Raw genomic sequence first — 21614 nt, 5'->3', positions numbered from 1 at the left:
TTCTTCTTTGTCCCTCCGCGACAGCAAATCTCACAACGAGTGCCCCCAATCGACCCTCCGAAGAATCGTCTTACCAAATGATGATTAATATAACGTTTTAGAGGGTCTTCAAACGTAAATAAAAGGTCGATACTTGAAGAAGACGCAATGAGAATCCATTACGGGACTAAATATCGTGATATGTCACCATATCGATATTTTGGCACACCCCTACTGAATAGATTGTTAGAATTTGTATTATGGCAAGAAAAAAGCAGGTAAGTACAGAAAAACAAGTGGCCGTCATTACTTTAAGAAATGAAGGTCAGTCAGTCCCAAAAATTGGGAAAACTTTGAAAGTGTCCCCAGTAAAGTCACAAAAACCATCAAGCGCTACAAAGAAACTGGCTCACATGTGGACCTCCCCAGGAAAGGAAGACCAAGAGTCACCTCTGCTGCAGAGGATAAGTTCATCCGAGTCAGCAGCCTCAGAAATGGCAGGTTAACAGCAGGTCAGATTAGAGAGCAGGTCAATGGCACACAGAGTTCTAGCAGCAGACACATCTCTACAACAACTGTTCAAAGGAGACTGTGTGAATCAGGACTTCATGGTAGAATATCTGCTAGTAAACCACTGTTAAAGAAAGACAACAAGCAGAAGAGACTTGTTTGGGCTGAAGAACACAAGGAATGGACATTAGACCAGTGGAAATCTGTGCTTTGGTCTGATGAGTCCAAATGGGAGATTTTTAGTTCCAACCACTGCGTCTTTGTGCGACGCAGTAAAGGTGAACGGATGGACTCTACATGCCTGGTTCCCACCGTGAAGCATGGAGGAGGAGGTGTGATGATGTGGGGGTGCTTTGCTGGTGACCCTGTGGGGGATTTATTCCAAATTGAAGGCACACTGAACCAGCATGGCTACCACAGCATCTTGCAGCGGCTTCTATTCCATCCGGTTTGTGTTTAGTTGGAGCATCATTTCTTTTTCAACAGGACAATGACCCCAAACACACCTCCAGGCTGTGTAAGGGGCTATTTGACCAAGAGGGAGAGTGATGGGGGGCTGCACCAGATGATCTGGCCTCCACAGTCACCGGACCTGAACCCAATCCAGATGGTTTGGGGTGAGCTGGACCGCAGAGTGAAGAAAAAAGGGCCAACAAGTGCTAAGCATTCTGGGAACTCCTTCAAGACTGTTGGAAGACAATTCCAGGTGACTACCTCTAGAAGCTCATCAACAGAATGCCAAGAGTGTGTAACGCAGCAATCAAAGCAAAAGGTGGCTACTATGAAGAATCTACAATATGACATATTTTCAGTTGTTTCACACTTTTTTTATGTATATAATTCCACATGTGTTAATTCATAGTTTTGATGCCTTCAGTGTGAATCTGCAATTTTCATAGTCATGAAAATAAAGAAAACTCTTTGAATGTGAAGGTGCGTCCAAACTTTTGGTCTGTACTGTATACACTTTTTATATACATTTTATTAAGTGAACAAATCTGGGAGGAAATAAATAAGACATTTTATTTTTGTTTATTTAATACAAAGCATTTAAAAAAAACCATATACAATGATATATTTTTTTTATTATTAGGCCTACATCGGACATGAAATTTTAACTGACAGAAAAAGGGCGACTAGTGTTATAATCCTTTTAAATATTTGTGAGATCAAATATTGAGGCGTTTGGTGTATTATTATTTTTTTATTACTATAAAGCAAGATATTTTTATATCCCTGTTTTGTGTTTTACTAGTCAAACTACTCCCAACACAATAACAAGGGGAAAGGAGTAAAGGAGTTATACATACATACATACAAACATACATACATACATACAAACATACATACATACATACATACATACATACATACATACATACATACATACAAACATACATACATACATACATACATACATACATACATACATACATACATACATACATACATACATACATACATACATAAAAAGTCCTCTCTCGGACCTCTGAGTGACCATTGGTCATCTGTGGCTAATTTCCGCCCACTTTTTCCCTTATTAGCCAATCACCTCGTAGATTTTGGATTTAAGTGAGTCGATGAAACACTAGTTTGACCTCAATTTTGCCTGTCAGGCATGTGTAACCCACTCAGATACACTTTACAAACTCCGTGTATATTAAGTTAACTGTTAGAATAGGTAAGAGTTTCTGCAAATATTTGAACGAAAATATGAATTGCGTGAGTGTATGAGGTCAAAAAGATGCCTGAAATACATCCTCAGGGTTTAATTAACCACGAGCTTCTTCCTTCGTTACTGCTTCCCAGCCTCCCAGCTAAATCAGTGCCACGCTCCGAGGACTGATAGTTCTGAGCAGGAGCGCCGCTTTGGAGGAGAAATGGACGCATTTAGGGTTTCTGCTGAAAGGTGCGAGCCTGCAGGTGATGCTGTTTGTCCCACGCGGTGTTTCTGACTTTTGATTGACATGTAAGCATGAAGTTGTGAGAACGTTTACTGTCATTGAAGCTGCAAATGTCGTTTAGCGGTCGTTTATTTTTAAGTTTCTCTGTACACCAGAGAAGTGGGAAATGAACTTAGAAGGTGTTTTTAAAATGCACTGTTGTAAGAAAAGTAAAAGTTTTCTGTGTTTGACACAATCACACAGTTTGTTGTGGCGGGTTGCCATGGTGACCCCGGGGCGCAGGAGGAATCAGACTTCTGCTCTGCAACCAAGTTTGTGAGCTGCGACTCAATTCATGCAGAGTTGTTGTTGTTTGTGCGGTTCTGCTGCGGTTTGCATGCACGCATCCTGTGTGGTGATTTTCAGGCCTGGATCACGCTTTTCTCTGCTTTATTGTTATTTGGTTTGATAGTTTTGAAGGATTCCGTTTTTTCACAAGGGAGGCAGGACTTTATTTGTCGTGAAAAACTGAAAAAGTAAAACGCCAATATTTCCTCCATCAGGACTGCCAGGATAAGTCCAGTGTCCTAAGCTGTGCTGGTGACTCCTAAGGAGATTAACTGTCACCTAAACTGATGCTTCTGCTCATCTCTTTCTCTCTGTTTACTTCCAATTCAGATAAATAGAATTTAAACTTAACAAAAATGTACCTGGCAGTAAAACAAAGCTGTGAAAATTACAACAAAAGGGAAAAAAAGCAATTTTCGCTTTTTTTAAACAAATGAATTTAATCATTTCTGTAATGAGTTGGATTTATCTGTGTGATTTTGTTGTATTGTGTGCAATGCTTGAAATGAACTAATAAATCAAATCAAACAAAATAACAAGCTTTAAGGACTCACTCCATGTGTATAACATGTTCTTTTAGCTTTTGTGTCATAAAATAGTTTAAGATTAAACCACATTTCTGAATATTTCTTTTTTCAAATTGGGTTAAATCAGGAGATCGCCGTTTAAAAAAGCTGTGACATAAACCGAATCTATTTTCAAAGACGACTGGGAGCGCTTTGAAAATAGATCAAAAGATGTTCAGTTCATCTTGTAAGTGAGCAAATTCCAATAAAAAAAAACGGACTTGGCATCACCTGCCCATCATGGACTCATGGCAGTCTGATCATATGCCTGTTGTCTGTGTGTCACCAGGAGCTGGTGTGCCCTAACGCTGTACACAATGATCTGAGCAGCCCCCCCTGTGAGGGATTACACAGCTCAGTCCCACCCCTCCATCTGACATCAATCCAAAACTCTCCCGGGACAGAGGCGGGAGCACAGCAACAGGTGAGTCGCTGATGCCTTTTTCATGGCAACGGCGTGTGCAGAAGTGTTCTGTGGTTGGGTTGGCTTTTGTTTTCTCGCTTAAAAAAAAGTAAAATAAAGAAATGATTGACTATTCCAGTTTAAATTCATAGTTTTCTCAGCTCCACCTATTGATGCTCAAATGCACTTTGAACAGTTGCTATGGTGAAGCTGGAGGCATTCGGTTTAATGCAGCCTTTCTCCTTAAAGGGTAACAACATGTCAGAAACTCAATGCTAAGTTAACCTGGTTTCTGTCTTGAACTGATATGTTACATTTCATGTTACGACTTTATCATAATAATAAAGGTTTCATCTCTAGAAGCCTCGTGGATAAACTTTAAAGCACTTTTTGACTTTGAATGAGCTTTTCAGCGAAACGTCTTCCAACCTCTGCAGGATGAAGAAAGCTTTTCCTGATTTGTTCAAAGCAAAGGCGTCTCTCAAAGTAGCAGTGCTTTAATATTTATGCTTTAATGTTTATGTAGACTTTAGTGAATGGCAGGTTTAGAAGAGAAAACATGCAAGTTTGCTTGAAAATAAAAATAAAAACATGGAAAAAAAATATTTTTCTCATGTTGAACAGGAAGAAACATTATCTGTTTGGCCTTTGATAACAGATCAATGATTATGTCTCTTTTGTGGATGAGGGGCATCCCTCCCACAATGCACTGGGAGCAGGTTCAACCTACTATAAACCAAGTTCCTGTTCTGGTTGTACAGAGGTGGGACCGTCCTGACAGGGGTACTTTAATTCCAGAGCACCTCCTACAGAATGCTGTAAGGGCGTAATTAAACGCTTTCTCCAAATCTAGAAAGCACGTGTGGGCTGGGCGGGGGAACCCCCACGAACCTTCAATCACTCTGGAAGGTGTGGAGCAAATCCAGCGTCATGTGGCTGAGACTAAAACCGCTCTTATTCTCCTGAAGCAGAGGACAAACCACCTTTTTCTAGCAGAGGACTTGGAGGTGCTGGTTCTGCTTCTTGCAGCTTCCCGCTCATCTGCAAAGCGCTCAAATGCTCATTAAAGGTCGACGGAACAGCATCATCTGTAAAAAGCAGGGATGAAATCAAACCTGGTTCCCAAACCGGACTCCCTTTGGTCCTTGGCTGCTCCTAGAAATTCTGTCCGTTAAGATTGTGAGGTAAAACGGGAAACATGCCCTGAGGAGGTTTTCCAGGGGTGTCCCACTGGGGGAAAGCCCCTTCACGTGCAGTCTTCCCCCCGTTTAGCTGGGCTGGGAGTGGCTTGGAGTTCCCATGGCAAAGCTGCAGGACGTTTCTGCTGAGAGGGGAGATCAGGGCATCTCTGTTTAGCCTGCGACCCCCTGACCCGGGTCCGATTGATGGATGGATGATCGAAGATGACGTTAAAAGCCAGAAATCCTTATTTTCATCCCCATCATCACATTGATTATTTGTTTGATAGATTTAAAAAGGTTATGTTCAGACTGACATAAAACCAAGTTTATCAAGATTAGCCAGAGTTTATTGTGACGGTGTTTGCAGTGCTAATTAAATAGCTTTCACTGGAAAAAAGCTTCAATGACTGTAAAGCTCCTCCTTAAAATGCAAAAATGCTGTAATTCACATCTGTTCTAACAAATGTTACTGACAACTTTGATTTCATCTGTTAAAATCAAGCAAAACTCACTTTGATTAGAAAAATGATACAAATTATGCAGATGATCTTCTAATAAAATGATTTACTGTTTTGATATTTTATCCATCAGTAATTTTAAGTTAAATAAATGTATTCAGGATTTTACTTACTTCACTTGTTTATTTCTTTTTTTTATCAGTTCTTAAGCTTGTTTATTATTTAAAAAAACAGACCTCTTTTCTCATTCAGATTCTGTTCTCCTGCCCAGCAGAGAAGCCCCCATGGCTGTGGGACGTCCCAGCAGCAGTTCAGCATCATCTGCCAACACTTCCAAAGTCTTCCTCACTTCAGAGCTGGAGAAGATGCACACACTTCCTGGGCCTTGCTGAGACGAAGAGGCTGCTTCTGGAAGAAAGGCATATGGAAGGAAGAGCAAAGACCACGGCGGGGGTCTCCTTTTGGACCCCTGCTCCTTTACGCGCCTCACCCAGCAGCACCGAGGATGCGTGGGAGGAAGAGGATGAAGAGCAGGCTCAGAGAGAGGATGACTTTGTGGGCCACATGGACGTGAATGGCATCATCGGGCTGCCAGAGGCTGTGTGGGGAACGCCGTCACCCGCTGACCCAGAACCAGCAGAGGAGGATCTTCAGCCGTCACGTGAGCTACATTTGATTTTGTTCATCCAAAGGATTTAGGCGTTTTTGTTTTCTTAAAAACCAGTGAGCCACTTTCCCCACAGACAGAACCGCAGAGTCTCAAAAACAAGAAAAAATGTTGTGAAACATAAAGGATGTTGTTGGTCTATGAGCGTCCTAAAACCTTCATTCACGTGAATTTAACACCCACTCCAAGGAAAATGGTGTTTTTAACATGTTCATGCTGTTTTTCTCATGATGGAGGACAAAAAGAAAGTTAAGCTTCAAATTGCATTTCTGAGGATTTCTGTATTCAAATCGTGGTGAATCAGAAGCAAACGGGAAAAAAAACAGCTTAAGAAGATCGTGTTTGTGACACAGAATATACGTTGTTTTCTGAGCTGACAGAGGCTGTCAGTTAGAGGGACAGAAGGGAAACAGAAAGCTCTCATCAATGGGGGGGGGGGTATGCTCCATGCCTAAAGTCCTGCCCACAACTCAGAGATGAGTTTCTGATGGAGTCCTGCCGCTCTGCAGAGATTTTGTCCTGTTTTCAAAGCGGCATAATCCTATTTAAAAGACCACTGGGAACACTTTGAAAATAGACCAAAAGGCGATTTGAGCGGGACTTTAAGGGATTTCATCCTACTTACACTTGAAATAAATCTGCAAACTTTAATTGAAGGAAGAAACTAAAGCATCAATACTGAGCACATTAATTGATAAAAGGCTGTCGTTCACTCAGCTGATCTTTGCTGAGAGGAAAAGCTTTTTTCTTATACTAATGTTGTTTTTAATCAGATGATGACTTGGTGATTCGTACAGAGGTGTGGACCAACAGAGAAGGCGAACAGAGGAGGAGCAGGAATAGAGAGGAGCATCCTCTCAGTGGAGTCTCCCAATCCCCCGCCACAGACTTGCTTTGGACCCGCCTCCTCCATTTCTCTGCTGAGGAATTTGCTGCAGTCCCAGGAATCGCAGCAGAGCCGTGTCCTGAGTCCAGCATCAGCGATTCGAGCCTCAAGTCGGACTCAGAGGTGGCTGGGGCTTCACCACGGCCAGCAGCATCCTCTTCTGAACACGCCGCAGCAGATCCAAGCTGCAGCTTCAGCAGCAGCTCTAGAGAAACGGCAGCAAAGCAGGAGGAGGTCAGGGCACTGCAGACCTCGTCACCCTGCAAGCCGAGACCTCACGGTCCCAACACCAGACTCTCTAAGACCCTCCGAGCCTTCAGCCCGTTCGAGACCGACTCCGGATCCAAACAGCGGAAGCCAACAGAGGCTGCTGCTGAATCCAGGTGAGCCTCGTTCTGAGACCCAGAAACAGCTACCGTTCAGCCACGTTGTTCATATTCTGTCACTGTCCAGTTCCAGAAAAGGATCTCTGTATTATCCCACACCAGACCTCTCCAAGGTGGAGCCCAGAGTCTGTTTCCCCAAAAGTGTCTATAAGCCCCCGAGGAGCAGAAAAGCCTTGAGGAGGACATCAGCCTCGCCCGAGCCTCCGTTAATGTTCAAATCTCCAGCTGAAATCGTTAAAGAAGTCTTACTGAACAGCCCGGCTGGTCCCTGCACCCCCCCAGATGGTAACGGATCCCCGGCTGTGAGCACCACCGTCCCCCCCGACTTCAGGTGCAGGCTGCAGGCGTCCGCTCTGCTGGAACAGCTCCAGGTGCTCAGAGACAGGAACACTCTGCTTTTTAGTCTGAACAAACAACTTACTTCACTATAGTGGAAACATTTTTGTCCAATTCTTTGTACCAACATGGATCTAAAATAAATACTCAGATTTAAGTCAGGCAGAGCTAAATCTGTTGTGGAAAAGGTTTTAGGAACCATTTATCATCCGATTGATTCAAAAATCAAATCTTTTCTTAAAGACCCACTCTGATGAAAAAGGTCTTTTTAACATGTTCTTGTGGCATTTTTCTGATGATGGACAACATTCCTTCATTTATTCATTCATTCATCTTCTAAACCCGTTCAGGGTCACGGGGCTGCTGGAGCCTATCCCGGCCACTTGTGTGCGAAGGCAGGGGGCATCCTGGGCAGGTCGCCAGTCTGTCGCAGGATGGAGGACATACTGTGTATAAAAAATTCAGCTTAAAAATGCATTTCTGAGTGTTTCTTTATTCATATTGTTGTGAATCAGGAGCAGTTTCAAAAACGCTGTTTGAAAAAGAGTTTATTTGTGACGTAGAAGATGTGCTGGGGGGGGGCACAAGCTCCCTGCTCTGAGTCTCTGCTGCTTCAGCGCGCTGCAGACCGTAGCATGATGAGGAAGAGTTTCATTAAAAGTCTGAGCCAAATAAGAAACAGCTGAGATTGAGAGGATGAGAGACTGTAAAAGTTAGGCTCAAATGCATTTAAATCAGTTTTTTTTCTCAAGTTTTTAGGAAAATAATCAGAGTACTGCAGCTGTTGGGGCAGCTGCTCCTCCTCACCGTTTGTCTTGTTTCCTCCGGCTGCAGGACGAACACGACAGACTGCTGACTAAGTACGCCGAGGCCGAGAACACCATCGATCGTCTGCGCCTGGAAGCCAAGGTCATATCTGCGGACATCCAGCCTCACTTCATCCCTTCATCCTGTCCTGGGTTTATTCATTCAGAGGAAGATCTGCAGCTGTTTTGGGGCTTTATGCAGGCTGCAGTTATTAGGTCACAGAACTGCTTTAAAGCTGCTGCTGCTGCTGGTTTGGTGTTGGACGTAATCACCTGTCAGAGCTGCTTTAGGGTTGTAAGCAGAACTTTAAGATCTGCAGAAAGCTGTAGAACTGAGTCAGAAGCAAACAGCTTTAATGATCTGTTGGTTTAAACCTAAGCTTGAAGGTTTTACTTTTTGTGTTTTTCAGCATAAGAAGCCTTAGCTGTTATTGGTTGAATGCTGCAAAGCTTTCAACCCATTGTTTTCCTGTTTCTCTTTCTTTTTTATAGTCTCTTCTGCCATTTTTAGCTGCTTAACTCCTTCTACAAATTTTCAGCTTTTTTTTAACCATCCAGCAACTATTATAATGTTCAGCTCTTTCAGCCTTTTCCAGTTATGAGTTTTGTTTTTTTTAACCCTTGAACTTTTCAAGATATTCCAGGATTTGCAGGATTTTTGCCTCCATTGAAATACATGAGGGATCCTTGAAAACCTTTGCTTATTTCTGTGGTGCAGAAGCTCGCTGGTTCAAGACCCGGCTCTGGCATTTTTCACAAAATGTCTTTTTTGTTATTGTGCTGTTTCACTTTATTTTTTGGTCAACTTTGATCATTTCTTTTATGATTTTATTATTATTTATTATTATTTTATGGAGTCACATATCTATTTCATGAGTCCTGATCAGTGCTCAGGTTATGAGCACTCGTGTTAAATGCTCACATTTACATTTTATGCTGCCATATGAAAATACAAACAGGAAAAAAAAGCAAACTGTCTGCTCAGAAAAGAAAGTAAAATCTTCCAAATTCAGTTCGAGTCAGCAGGATTAAGATGTCAAACCTGTTTGCTTTTTTCTGACCTCCAGGTGAATCTGTATGCTGACCCTCCAAAAGCAGGCCGCTTTCTACCTTCAGGACCAAACAATGTTGCTTCAAAACTCCTAAACCTGGATTTTTCTGGGGCTCAGCTCATCTCTCCTTACTGCTGTCGCAGTCATCAGGGTTCGACTTTTCACTCTCTCTCTACTTAAAAACCGATGAGAATTGTGTTTTTTTGTACATGTTCTTGTGACCTTTTTCCAATGATTGAGGACACGTTTCAAGAAAATTAAATAAAAAGTTAATTCCTGAGTATTTCTTTATCAAATCGTTGTGAATCAGGAGCAGACAGAGAAATAGGCTTTGATTAAGAGCTTATTTGTGATGTAGAAAAATACACTGGGCTGGCCTAAGATGTCTTCTTTTAGCTCTCACCAATGGGGAATGGGAAGTGGGGGCGGGGTTGCTTCGTGCCAACAGAGGAGAATTTCTCCTGCCGCTCTGCAGGAACTATGTCCTAGAAAACGACGCAGTTTTAAATTTTGGGCTGAAATCAGCATAATCATAGTTAAAAGATCACTGGGAACGCTTTGACAATAGATCAAGAGAGGATGGAGTGGGACTCAGATTTTAACCTTAATGTCTTCTGTTTTTCTTTGACCCGTGTCCACGCAGCAGAGGGTTCAGACGGCCGGCCTCTCAGCAGAAAAGCAGAACCTCAGCAGCTCGCCGGTTCCCTCTTTAGCCAGACTGAGAAGTTCCTCCAGCAGGTAAGAGAGCGATCCCACCCTTTCAACCTTCATGCAGAGCGGCTGGACTCTGCTCAAAGCTCTACATTAATCCCTGATCACCCTCTTTTAGCTGCAAACCTTTGAGAATCTCCTGAAGAGGGGAAAACTCAAACCTGCAGAAGAAGCAAAGGTGAGAAATCTGGTGTGTGTCTTTAACATTTCCACAGCTCCGTCATCACCCTCTGCTGATGTTCCTCAGGGCTTCTGCCAGCTAGCTGAAGGCCTGAACTCTCTGGAGAGTGGATACCTTTTAGCGTTGGATGAACACAAACGGCTGCAGCGGAGCGGAGCAGAAATCTGCCCCTTAGACCCGGAGCGGTAAGACCATCATCCAGACTTAAAAACCATCAGCTGACTTTGAGTCATTCAGCACTGTTTTGCATCTTTGGTTTTTGCTGAAGCGAGTTGGAAGGGCTGATTTTTCAGTGTGAGCTTCACCTGGAGGAGCTGAGGGAGCAGGTGGAACACTCGCACGGCTCTGAGAGGGCGGAGACCCCGACTCCACAGGTACCGGCAGCAGCTTTGTGTTCCGAATGTGAAGCAGAAGTGTTCCCTGATCCCACTGCAGTTTGTTCCCAGGAGGGAAACGTGGAGACGATGAGGGTTTGAAGGAATGACCATGACTGCTCTCCCACTTCACTCACACGTCTCTTAGTGCAGAAGTTTGTGGAAAAACCAGACAGCTTCTTCTCGGGCAGATAAAAGCACATAAAACCCCAATACACACCTGCACAGCGCTCCCTGCTGACACATGAAGACACACACAAGACTTTCTGGTTGCTCTGTTGACTCTTGGTCGGTCAATGCCAGAACGCTCTCCGCTTGTGCGGTTAATCCAAGCCTCAGCTCCGGTTGTTGATGTGGGTGGAATAAACTCTGGTCAACATGGCCGTCAGGCTTCAGGCTTCATTTACAGAATCCTGCTTCCATCAGTGATGATGGATTCAGTGTTAATATGCCAGTGGATGACCAAAGATGAAGACATGAAAACCTGATTTTAACTTTTAAACTTTGTTATAACAATATACAAGATCCATGCCTCAAAAAACATTAATATCCATGCCTCCCTTCTATATTTTTTCATATAAAAATAGCCGGGACCTCCAGCGTGCATTTGGGGCGGTTTGTGGCGGAATGTGAAGCAGCTGGAATGAGGGTCAGCACCACAAAGTGTGAGGCCATGGTTCTTGACCGGAGGAGTTTAAGTATCTTGGGGTACCTTGTTCACAAGTGAGGACAGATTGAAGCGTGAGATTGACAGGCCGACTAGAGCAGCGTCCGACTGGTTCGTTGTGGTAAAGAGAGAGCTGAGCCAGAAAACAAAGCTCTCAATTTGCCAGTTGATCTTCATGCCAATACTCACCTATGGTCATAAGCTCTAGGTTGTGACCGAAAGAACGAGGTCCCGGATATAAGCAGCCCAAATGAGCGTCCTCCGTAGGGTGGCTGGGCTCTCCCTTAGAGATAGGGGGAGGAGCTTGGTCATCCGCATAGGGCTCGGAGTAGAACCACCTCTCCTCCACATCCAGAGGAGCCAGTTGAGGTGGCATCTCTCAGGTATCTGGTCCGGATGCCTCCTGGACGCTTCACTGGGGTCCCCCCAGAGGATGCCTTCTTGACTTGATCCCGGAGAAGTGGAAGAAGATGGATGGATGGATGAATGGATGGATGAAAAAGTAATGTGGGAGTAATTAACTCTTAAATGGGTTCCATTTTTCTTACGAGTCTGTTTTTATTATGCTGAACTTACTGACCTACTTGAGCCTTGTTGGGACATTTAAACAGTTTAAATGCGCAGAAAAAATGTCTTAGGCATCTGGAGGAGAAGAGGGTGGAGGTGATCCCAAGCATACGGTTCTAGTTGACCTTTACCTTTTAAAGAACCACAGATCTAACAATTCTATTTCATTCTCCAGCAGAGATTTTTTTCTTGTTCCTTCCTTCAGAGTCCGTCTGATGGCTTTGGGGTTCATCGAGCTGAAGCAACCAAAGAGGTGGGGGGCGCAGCCAGCAAACTGAGAGAACACAAGGAAGTGGGTGGTGAAGAAACTCTCAGTTCTCCGTACCCGAGACCTTGGGTTGATGAACAGCAGTTCATGATCCAGGACTTCCCAAAGCCAAGGGATTGGTGAGTGACCGTTGTATTTTCTGTGAATCTGTTACAACCCCCACTCATTTTTGGGTCACAAAATGAGATTTGTGGTCTTCTGTTTTTCTCCTCCTTATGTCTGACAGCCATGGGGGCTGTCCTGAAGAAGACCCCCTCTCTGCTGCCTTCAAAACTGGCCTGCAGCGTGGAGGCGTGGAAGCAGAGCAGCGAGCCGGAGGAGCTGAAGGACGAAGACAGAAAGCCGACTCACGGGGGTTCGTCCGAACAGCAGCAGAGAAAAAGCTTCTGTTTCTTCACTCAACTCCTCACTCCCATAAAAAAGAAGTACAGTAAGAAGCATGAAGCTGAACAAAAAGTCAGAGCTACACCTGTGACCCTCAGGCCTCAGGTGCAGGTCAGAACAAAAAGCATGAAGAAGCCTCCTCCTGCGATCGTGAAGGTCTGAGGTCTCGAGATCAAAACAAACTCACTCTTTTAGTTTAGCTTTTAACTAAGTTAAACTTCATAATTATTACTTTTATGCATGTAATGTGGCTGCATGGTGGCGCAGTGGTTAGCGCTCTTGCCCCACAGCAAGAAGGCCCCCAGTTCAAGTCCTGGCTGGGGGACCTGAACCAGAACATCAGTGGGGGACCTTTCTGGGTGGAGTTCACATGTTCTCCCCGTGCATGCGTGGGTTCTCTCCGGGATCTCCGGCTTCCTCCCACCCTCCAAAAACATGCTTCATAGGGTAATTGGCAACTCTAAATTGTCCATAGGTGTGAGTGTGAATGGGTGTGTGATTGTGGACATTCTACCCTGCGACAGACTGGCGACCTGTCCAGGGTGTCCCCTGCCTTCGCCCACAAGTGACCAGGATAGGCTCTGGCAGCCCCGTGACCCCAAAAGGGAATAGAAAATTAATGCATGTAATGTATCTTAATATTTTATTGAATGGTTTTTGTTGTCAAAATAAAGTTTGATTTAAATTTGATTTTAGGAGTTCTGTTTCTAACCTTTAATAAGGATCACTGCTGTTCTTTGTAGGTTTAACTCAGTGATGAAAACAGCACTGACTGACTTTACTGACACATTTCAGTCCTTTTTTAATCTTCTGGGTTGATAAAACTGCTGTAAATAGAGGGTTTTGTTTTTTTTCCCTCATTGAACTTCAGTTCTTTTCTGTTGACAGACCAACTTCAGATCATCAGGATCACGACGGCGGCGCAGGAAGACGCCACAGTCCCGGGTCCAGCCTTCCAGGATGCAGCCAGGCCTCAAAGCTCCCGGTTCCTCTGGGCCGTCACGTCAGGAGGCCGGAGTCCCACAGCAGCAGCTCGAGCAGCATGGTGGACGTGGAGCCGCCGGAAAACAGGAGCTCGAAGGCTAGCGGGGCCCCCAGGAGACCCGTCGCACAGGTCTGCAGTTCAGATGTTCACAGCTGTTCTAAATGGCTGAAGAACGTGGTGCATGTAGGAGAATTCTCAGTGAATCAGTAGAGCAAAAGATTTGGTTCACATTTTTACTGGAGGTGTGCTGCGCGTGACAGGTCATAGAAAACACTAATTATGACAAGTAAGGGTAAGAACGTTTATTCTATTGTTTTTCTTAACTATCATTAGTGCTGCTCACATGCTCCGTGCATGCAGACTGACAGAATGTCTTCATTTGAGCAGTTTGTGTGGATGTCCTACGAGCCGTTACGTATAACCAGCACACACACACAACGTGCAGCATTTGTGCGTGATCAGGACTCGCACCAAAATAATTATTAGAGTAAAGCGTAAGGGGCACCGTACGACAGCATCACCCAGATGTCATAAGTGCATGTGACTTACATTAATTCCTACAAAAAATTCAAGATACAGTTACCACAAACAACAATGGTACGTTCCATTTTCAAAGATGTCCCTTGAGATGGCTGGACAAGCCTCAAGGGAACTGCAAAACACACCAGTGCTCCCCTTAAGATGCAGCTGCTCCTCTCTATGAGCCTCTACTGGCCCGACATAACTAAAACTTAAGAAACCAACCAGTCAAAATCTGTTCATTTTGACTCAAGTTAAACAATTTTTATAGCTTTATCTTTTCCAGGACCCATAAATGAATTTGCATACAGTGATTATTTACTGCGTATATTAAAATATAAAGTTACATTTCTGAACTAACTGCATGATAAAAAGTATATTTTTCTTTGAAGTAATAAATAGGAATCTTTTTTGTGAAACAACACCATACATGTATAACTGAGGAATCTGGGTCCCCGTTTTGTCTCACAGGATGGGGTCGTCTCTCCAGAGACCGACAGCGGGTTCGTGGGCTCAGAGAGCAGCCGCCTCGCTCCTGCTGAAGCTCCCTGCTCTGTCCACCAGAGGGCCACAGAGAGGCATGATGTCTTCATTGTTGCAGTTTTCTCCAAAAAGATGTTTTTTCTGCCTTTGAACATTTGCTGTTGTGCCACAGAGTTTCAGCAGAGGAGGAAAATCCAGAACGGTGTCAGCCAGGTCCAGCTGCTGCAGCTCACGTTTCCTCCACTTCGTTCAGTCGGGTGGTTCAGAAGCCCAGAGGGGACCTGCGGGAAAAAAGGACCAGATCGGGTCAGAGGAGGCGCACCTGTTCACAGCAGAACAGGGTCAGAGAGGGAGAACCCAGCAGAGCAGGCCGTGGATCCAGTGGTCCGGTTCCCGGCAGTGACAGTGGTGAGTTTTTTTCTTGCTTCAGCAGTTTTGAGCCCCAAGGGTGAAACCATTCTGCACATTTTTCCATATTCACAGCCGAGTCTGAATCGGAATTGGATCAGAGCAACACAGGAACCCTGAACTCCCTCCACACACCCCCCTCAGGCTCCTCCAGCACCACCCTGCGTCACCACGGCGACCCTCTGAGAGCCAAGAGCTCCAGCCAGGTTGCAGAGTGAGTGAGCGGCTGTCATGGCAACCACTGCACAAACAGAAGCAGCATGCAGTTAACACTAAAAAAAAACTGGGATGCAGTAAATACATCGATGATAAACAAAAAAAAGAAAAAGTTCAAATATTATTTAGTTTATTCCAGAATCAACTGCTGTTGTGATGATGGACTCGATTGTTTGTGTTATTATTCACACTGCTTTGGACTTGACTGGCATCTCGCTGCGATGTAAAGTTCCTTGAGCAGCCGTTTGTGTGTTTGTCAGCGCTGCGATCCAGACGCTGCAGGCGGAGGTGAGCAGACTGAGGGACAGAGTGGAGAGCTGCATGAGGAGCCAGAGGCCGTCCCACTCTGACAGAGCAGCTCCTCAAACGCACAACTGCTGTCATCTGAACGTCTCAGCGCCTCCCACCAGGTATGACGTGTGTCGGGCCGGCCCTGGACGTAGGCCGCCTTGGCCATTGCCCAGGGGGCCATCTGCTGGAGAGCACTACAAACCGCCCCAATTGTTGTTTTTTTAACAGTTTGGCACACCACAAATTCAACTAAAACTAAAATATATGTATAAAATAGCTCAAACCTTTGCTACATGATGAATTAAAAACGTGCTGGGACACACTGCGCATCCAGCAGGGATCAGGCTGACCTGAATGTCGGCGATGCAGTCTTTTCCACCGTGGCCAAAACAGAACTTTGCAATTTTCCTGTTGATACTTTTCCTGGAAGAAAATACACAATGTCACCCCCACATCCAAATGTGGGGGTGACATTGTGATTTGCCGTCACATCTGTGCATCTGCAGAAAGAAGCTTCACCAAACTGAAGTTGATAAAAACATATTTAAAGTCACAAAGGTGCCTTAATGGACTGACAGTTGTCAGTATGAACCAGGACGGCTCAGGACAGTTACACCATAGTTGTCTTTAGTCTGTTAAACTAAACACCTGTTATTTCAAATACTGTGTATGGTTATGTTTTGGGAATTGCATGATTGTTTTCAGTCTTTAAACGAATATTTATTGCAACATAATCCAGTTAGTTATGTTGTCTCTGTCCTGAACGATTGGGGCATCAAAATGTTATTTCGCCTTGACCACTGTTTCTGTGTAAATGCTTCTGCTTAATGTTTATTTACCTGGGGAGGGCAGACGCTTAATGAAGGCTTTGTACGAAGGAGCTTTTTTTAAAAATATACACCATGAAAATCTAAATGGGTTTCTTTAAATTTAAACCATTTTGAAAGTGTTAGGGAAATTATTGGATGTATTTACGGCATAAGACCTGCCCAAAGGGCCTTTTTCGAAACAACAGCATCAATGTCTGTCCGACAACCTGCTGTTCACTAGGAGACTCAGTCAGAAGCTGAATGTTTACAGCTCCACAGCGGTTAAACAGCTCAAACATTTATTCCAAAGTTCAAAGTCGGATCAGCCGGAGTCAGTGGACGATCCCAACCTTGTTGGAGTCTTTTCAAATCTGCTGTTTCTGTTGGTTCTGCTGCTGCTCAGGTCTGCAACAAAGTCCAGCCACGTCAGACAAACAGCTGATGAGGGTGAAGATGACGAGGACCTCAGACCCAAAACGTGGGAGAGATCATCTTCTGGACTAAGAAGAAAGCCTCATCACCACTTCTGTGAGTCCATTCTAATTCTGGATCAGGAACCGTAACATCCAAATCCTCAAAAAGACAAAAAATAGTGACGATATCAGCATTCAATAACTGTACACATAAGAATACAGAAGGATTTTAACTGGAACTCTATAAAATCCTCTATTTATGGTTTTAAGAAATGCAGTTTTGTCCAAAGACAACAAAACAGCATGTTAGTGTTTGTGATAGTATGACTTTTGTTTATTTTATTCAAGCAAAACAACAAATAAATGATGGGACTGATAAATGCTGGAAGGCCTCAGTAAGGTCCACAACTTTTGAGAATAAGAAAAAAATGAAAGAAAGCAAAACAAAATGAGTCAAAGAAACAAATAAATACAATGAAATATTGAAAGGAGGAGTTTATTTCAGCAAAAAAAGAAAATACATACTCATCAGTTTAATAATGACAAATTGAAATATTCCTGCCAGAGATTCATTGAGTCTCCGCTACGAACTGGAGGGTTCAAACCCAAAGCTTTGATCTAGACTGTAACACGTGTTTGTTTTTGTCTGGACCAATGACTGACAACTGGACCGAGCGAGTTTGACGTCATCCATAGAAAATGGTTTACATTACAATGTCACAGCTGTTTATGTCTCTATAGAAGTCTATGGGATTCTTGAAGGAGTCGAGTTACTTCCTGTTTGGAACGCCAGGGGGGAGGGGTCACTCAGTCCAGTTCTCATCTACAGTTAGTGGTCTGAACTACGTGCCGCCTTTATGGATGTGTGTTGTGCTATTATTTTCAGCATTGAGCTCAGACGGGCAGCTCTCCTCGCCGCCTCAGACTCCCCCATCCAGACGCACTCAAACGTCTGCAGCATCAGGCCGCTGTCGCACAGCTGCCGTTCACAGCAAAACCACACAGACATGTGAGAAGAGCAGCCACCAGCCTGATTTTTGTTTTCTGTCTCAAAAAACAAAGTTAAGAGGATTAGCCAAACCCAGACGTAACCATGTCAGGCTAATGCCAAATGTCTTTTAATGCTTTTTGTTCCTTTTCAGGGAAGAGCATCCCCTGTGACCGAACCGATGACGCAGACGGCACAGACCAGCATCATCTTTGTCTTCATTGTTTGTCGAGTCTCAGAGGACGCCCTGAGAGTGAGAACCTCTTTATCCCCAGCAGAAAAACTGCAGATTCATGTTTTAGTGCTTTTATGTTTAATTCGACTCCCTGACCTCCTGGAGTTGTTTTAATCAGCCTTCACAGGCATCTCTGCTCCGGCTGGACCTCTTGGTGGAGACAGAGAGCAGAGGTGGCCCTCCTGTTTTCATCTGTGTGGACCCCGAGACCGCCTCAGATGCCCTCAGAGAGGCTACAACGTTTCCCTGTCATCAGGTCTGCAGTCGTCTGGCACAAACATGAATCCAGAGTGCAGGAAAGGAACACATCCTCAAAATGCTTTTTTTTGTTGTTTTTTTTACAGACCGTCACAGAGAAGAGCTTCGCTCATCCCCGAATCCCCGAGCAGGAGAGTCTCCTGATGGAGCAGCGAGCAGTACATCCATCGGAGCTTCACCTGTCCAGCTGCACTGCTGCAGATCTGTGGCCCCCCCGCAGCTCCTGTGAGCAGCCACATTTTTCTGTCATTAATTTCAATCAAAAGAGTCATAGAAAACTGCACAAGAAATAGAGATATACACAAATCCATCATTTACTTCATCTGATCCACCGTTTAAATAAAGAATAACTTAAAATGAAAGCCGTGATACGGCCTCTGCCCATCCCCGCCTTCAACTCCGCCCTTCAATTTCCCCCTCTACCTCTAATGCTAGGTACTGTACTCTATGGGTCTGTGTGGTGCATTCAAGAATGCGCCAATCGTGGGTTATTGTAAACGCTGTTAGTATAAGCTTGTTCCAAATTATTATGGAAATTATATTTTTTCATGATTTTCCTAAATACTCAATGCAAATGACAGTCAGCATAATTTTCAAGTCACTAAACGTTAGAGTTTATATGTAAGGGACATGACAACACGCCGACCTTGACTGCAGCGGCAAAGAAAAGCGATATATATATGATTGTCATGATGGGTTAAATAAAGCATCAGTTCAGAGAGAACGTTCACCTCTTACTGCTTGTTTTTGTCCAGATGATGAAGCAAAAGTTTGTTTTAAAGCCAGCCAAGCCAGCGCAGTGATACAGAATATTTAAACTTTGTGACCGGAACTTCTTTTGTAGACGTGCATTATCACTGTAGATTATAACTTTTTAATCCGCACCCAGCAGCCAATCACAATCGAGGATTCACTCAGACCATGGTATAATAAATGTTATTGAAAAAGCATCCTAAAGAAAACAGTATTTTTTCAAAAATAAGAACCTTCAAAGTCACTGTTCCGCATTATTATGCACAGCAGAGTTCCACAACATTAACAGTGGACAAGAAAATGAGTCCTTATGGATATCTGGGCCCACTGCAGCCTTTCCTGCTTGTGAGTGTTGTTTAGGGGCTGAATGGAAGGTTCATGTATGGCTGCAAGCCTCTGGAGGATCCTACACCTTGATGTTTGTGGGACTCTAGATACCAGCAGCTTCAAAAGTGTGCTTGCTGCTTTGTAATGGTATTTTAGCAGCTGTTCTCATAATCCGATGTATTTTTCTGGCAAAACTTTTCTCATTCTGCCTTTATCTGCACCAACCTATGTGTGCTCCAAATCACCCACAGATCTCTTAACCCTTGTGCTATCTTAGCTGACCCCACCCTTACATTGACGTGTTCTCCCTACCATGACAAAGGTGGATAAAGGTGGAAAGATTTCATGTAATCCATGGAGACCAGTGAAGATCACAAATCATTGAAGAAAACAGGTTCAGCGCACTGTCTAGTGCAGGGGTGGACAAACTACTCTATTACCCTCCCCATGCCTAGGATAGCACAAGGGTTAATGGTATGAAGATCACGCTTTATTTTTCGATAAACATCCAAGATTTTCATACCTTGTCCAAATCATTTTAAATACTTTTCAACAGCAGAGATCCTTTATCTTTCCCATATTCCTTTTAACCCTTGTGCTATCCTAGGCACTTTAACGTTGGGAGTTGGGTCATCTAGACCCACTAGACAGTGCGCTGAACCTTTTTTCTTCAATGATTTGTGATCTTCACTGGTGTCCGTGGATTACATGAAATCTTTCCACCTTTATCCACCTTTGTCATGGTAGGGAGAACACGTCAATGTGAGGGTGGGGTCATCTAAGATAGCACAAGGGTTAAAAAGTTGGTCTGCTTATTAATGTGGTTCATCCTTCTTTAGTAGTTCTCCTTTAATTAAACTCACCTGGCAAACTAATCATCACAGATTGATTTCAGTGATCCAAAGAGACACAATAGTTTGGTGAACTGTACACGATCTTCCAAACTCTGGTTTCTCAGCGTTAACAAACCTTTTTATACATTTTTCAGCTTGTACTCTTCGCCTGTTTTCCTGCTGCCCACCAAGATCCCAGATGAATCCCGGGGGACCGAAGGCTCTGATGGCAGGAGGGGGAGGAGCCGGCGGTGCTGGGAGGCGGACCGGCGCTTGGACAGTTCTCTGAGCAGAGCCATCAGAGCGGCCCGGCTCATGAAGCACACCTCCAGACACATGGCTCACTCTCTGGCTGCAGGCCTGCAGCACCAGCAGCTGCTGGCTCAGTCCTGCAGCTACTAGTTAACCCCTTCACCGCCAGAGTGAAGAACCCAAAAACAACAACACAAGGACTAAAGTCAATAAAAACTCTGTTCTTTAAGACTCTTGAAGCCATTTTTCACTGGTGATGGGGCACACTTGAATTTCTGCCTTCAGCACGGTTGTGTCAGGGGAAAGCCGGCAGCTTCCACTGTTTCCTGATGGTTACACACCAGTCAGCTGCAGCAAAAACAGGTTCAACTAATCTGATTTTGTTCTTGTTTGATTCATGAAGTTAGTGTCTTAACCATCTTGTTTGTCTTAGTTCAAGAGAATTCTAGAACTTGACTGGAAAAGCAGAATGCCAGACGTGTTTTTCCATCTGCTCATAGGCTGAGTTCTTCTGTTGTCCCGGCACAGCTTCAGGTGTGTTACATTTTTCACGTTTATAAAAGTTATCTGTTGAATGGAGATGCTGGACGTACTCTCAACTTTTATTGTAAATTGAATATCTTATCTTTTTTTAAAATTTTCTAGGATTTGTTAGATATGACTGAAGTTAAGATGAATAGTGTTAACGTTAATGTAGCATATTACCACTTTCTACTGTTAAATGTTTTACAGAAAATGTTTTTTTGTCTTTATTGGCAACAAAATGAAAATAAAGTATTTTCCCTTTTTTAAGTTTGATAGTTTCATTATTTGGTTTTGTGGTTTTTAACCCTTCAAATACAATTATTAGTTGTTAACATAAGAAATATGAGTTCCTTTTAACACCCCAGATCTCGAAACATGAACCAACTCTCCGTAAAAATATGCAGCTCTTTTAAACTCCGCCCATCACACGACCTTCTAGTGTGGCAGTGAATCAAATTAGGCTGTTTTATTCACAGAAATAAGGTGATCCCACCTTATCGTGATCCGCAGAGGGAAAAAAACATTTTTGAAAACCTGAACAGCCTCATCGGGTGATGTCACTGCAAAGGCAGTAAAATGCCAACTTTACTTGTGATCATGTTTACAATGTGGGATCAGTAGCAGTTGCTGAAGAAACAGAATGTAAGGGCTGTGTAAAAGAATATGTATTCTTTTGTTTATAATACAAATTGAAATGAGTAAAATC

At 43.8% G+C, this 21614-nt stretch overlaps 1 protein-coding gene across 40 annotated transcripts; it reads left to right on the top strand.

The window, feature by feature from the left end:
* The first annotated feature begins 2253 nt into the window (after positions 1-2253).
* Positions 2254-20612, top strand: akna (AT-hook transcription factor). 40 transcript variants are annotated; one of them, XM_078955669.1, is made up of 24 exons: positions 2255-2398; positions 3576-3710; positions 5603-5989; positions 6793-7264; positions 7335-7638; positions 8438-8512; positions 9477-9612; positions 10105-10199; positions 10291-10350; positions 10420-10538; positions 10622-10727; positions 12167-12348; positions 12456-12659; positions 13502-13727; positions 14589-14695; positions 14773-15008; positions 15084-15222; positions 15485-15634; positions 16728-16852; positions 17624-17746; positions 17880-17978; positions 18079-18216; positions 18305-18443; positions 20287-20612. In XM_078955669.1, exons 3-24 carry the CDS (start codon positions 5752-5754, stop codon positions 20531-20533), a joined length of 3720 nt encoding a protein of 1239 aa, XP_078811795.1. In that variant the 5' UTR covers positions 2255-2398; positions 3576-3710; positions 5603-5751; the 3' UTR covers positions 20534-20612. The 40 variants fall into 40 exon arrangements, with proteins under 40 accessions (XP_078811785.1, XP_078811795.1, XP_078811799.1 ...); XM_078955673.1 differs by having other exon boundaries at positions 6769-7264; positions 10108-10199; positions 12456-12584; XM_078955668.1 differs by having other exon boundaries at positions 6769-7264; positions 10108-10199.
* Positions 20613-21614: the final 1002 nt, after the last annotated feature.

The sequence above is a fragment of the Oryzias latipes genome, chromosome 12 (assembly GCF_053564925.1).
Source record: "Oryzias latipes strain Hd-rR chromosome 12, Olatipes_Hd-rR_3.1".
Classification (NCBI taxonomy): Eukaryota; Metazoa; Chordata; class Actinopteri; order Beloniformes; family Adrianichthyidae; genus Oryzias; species Oryzias latipes.
The sequence above is the reverse complement of the archived record's forward strand: the minus strand, read 5'-3'. Positions and strand labels throughout refer to the sequence as shown.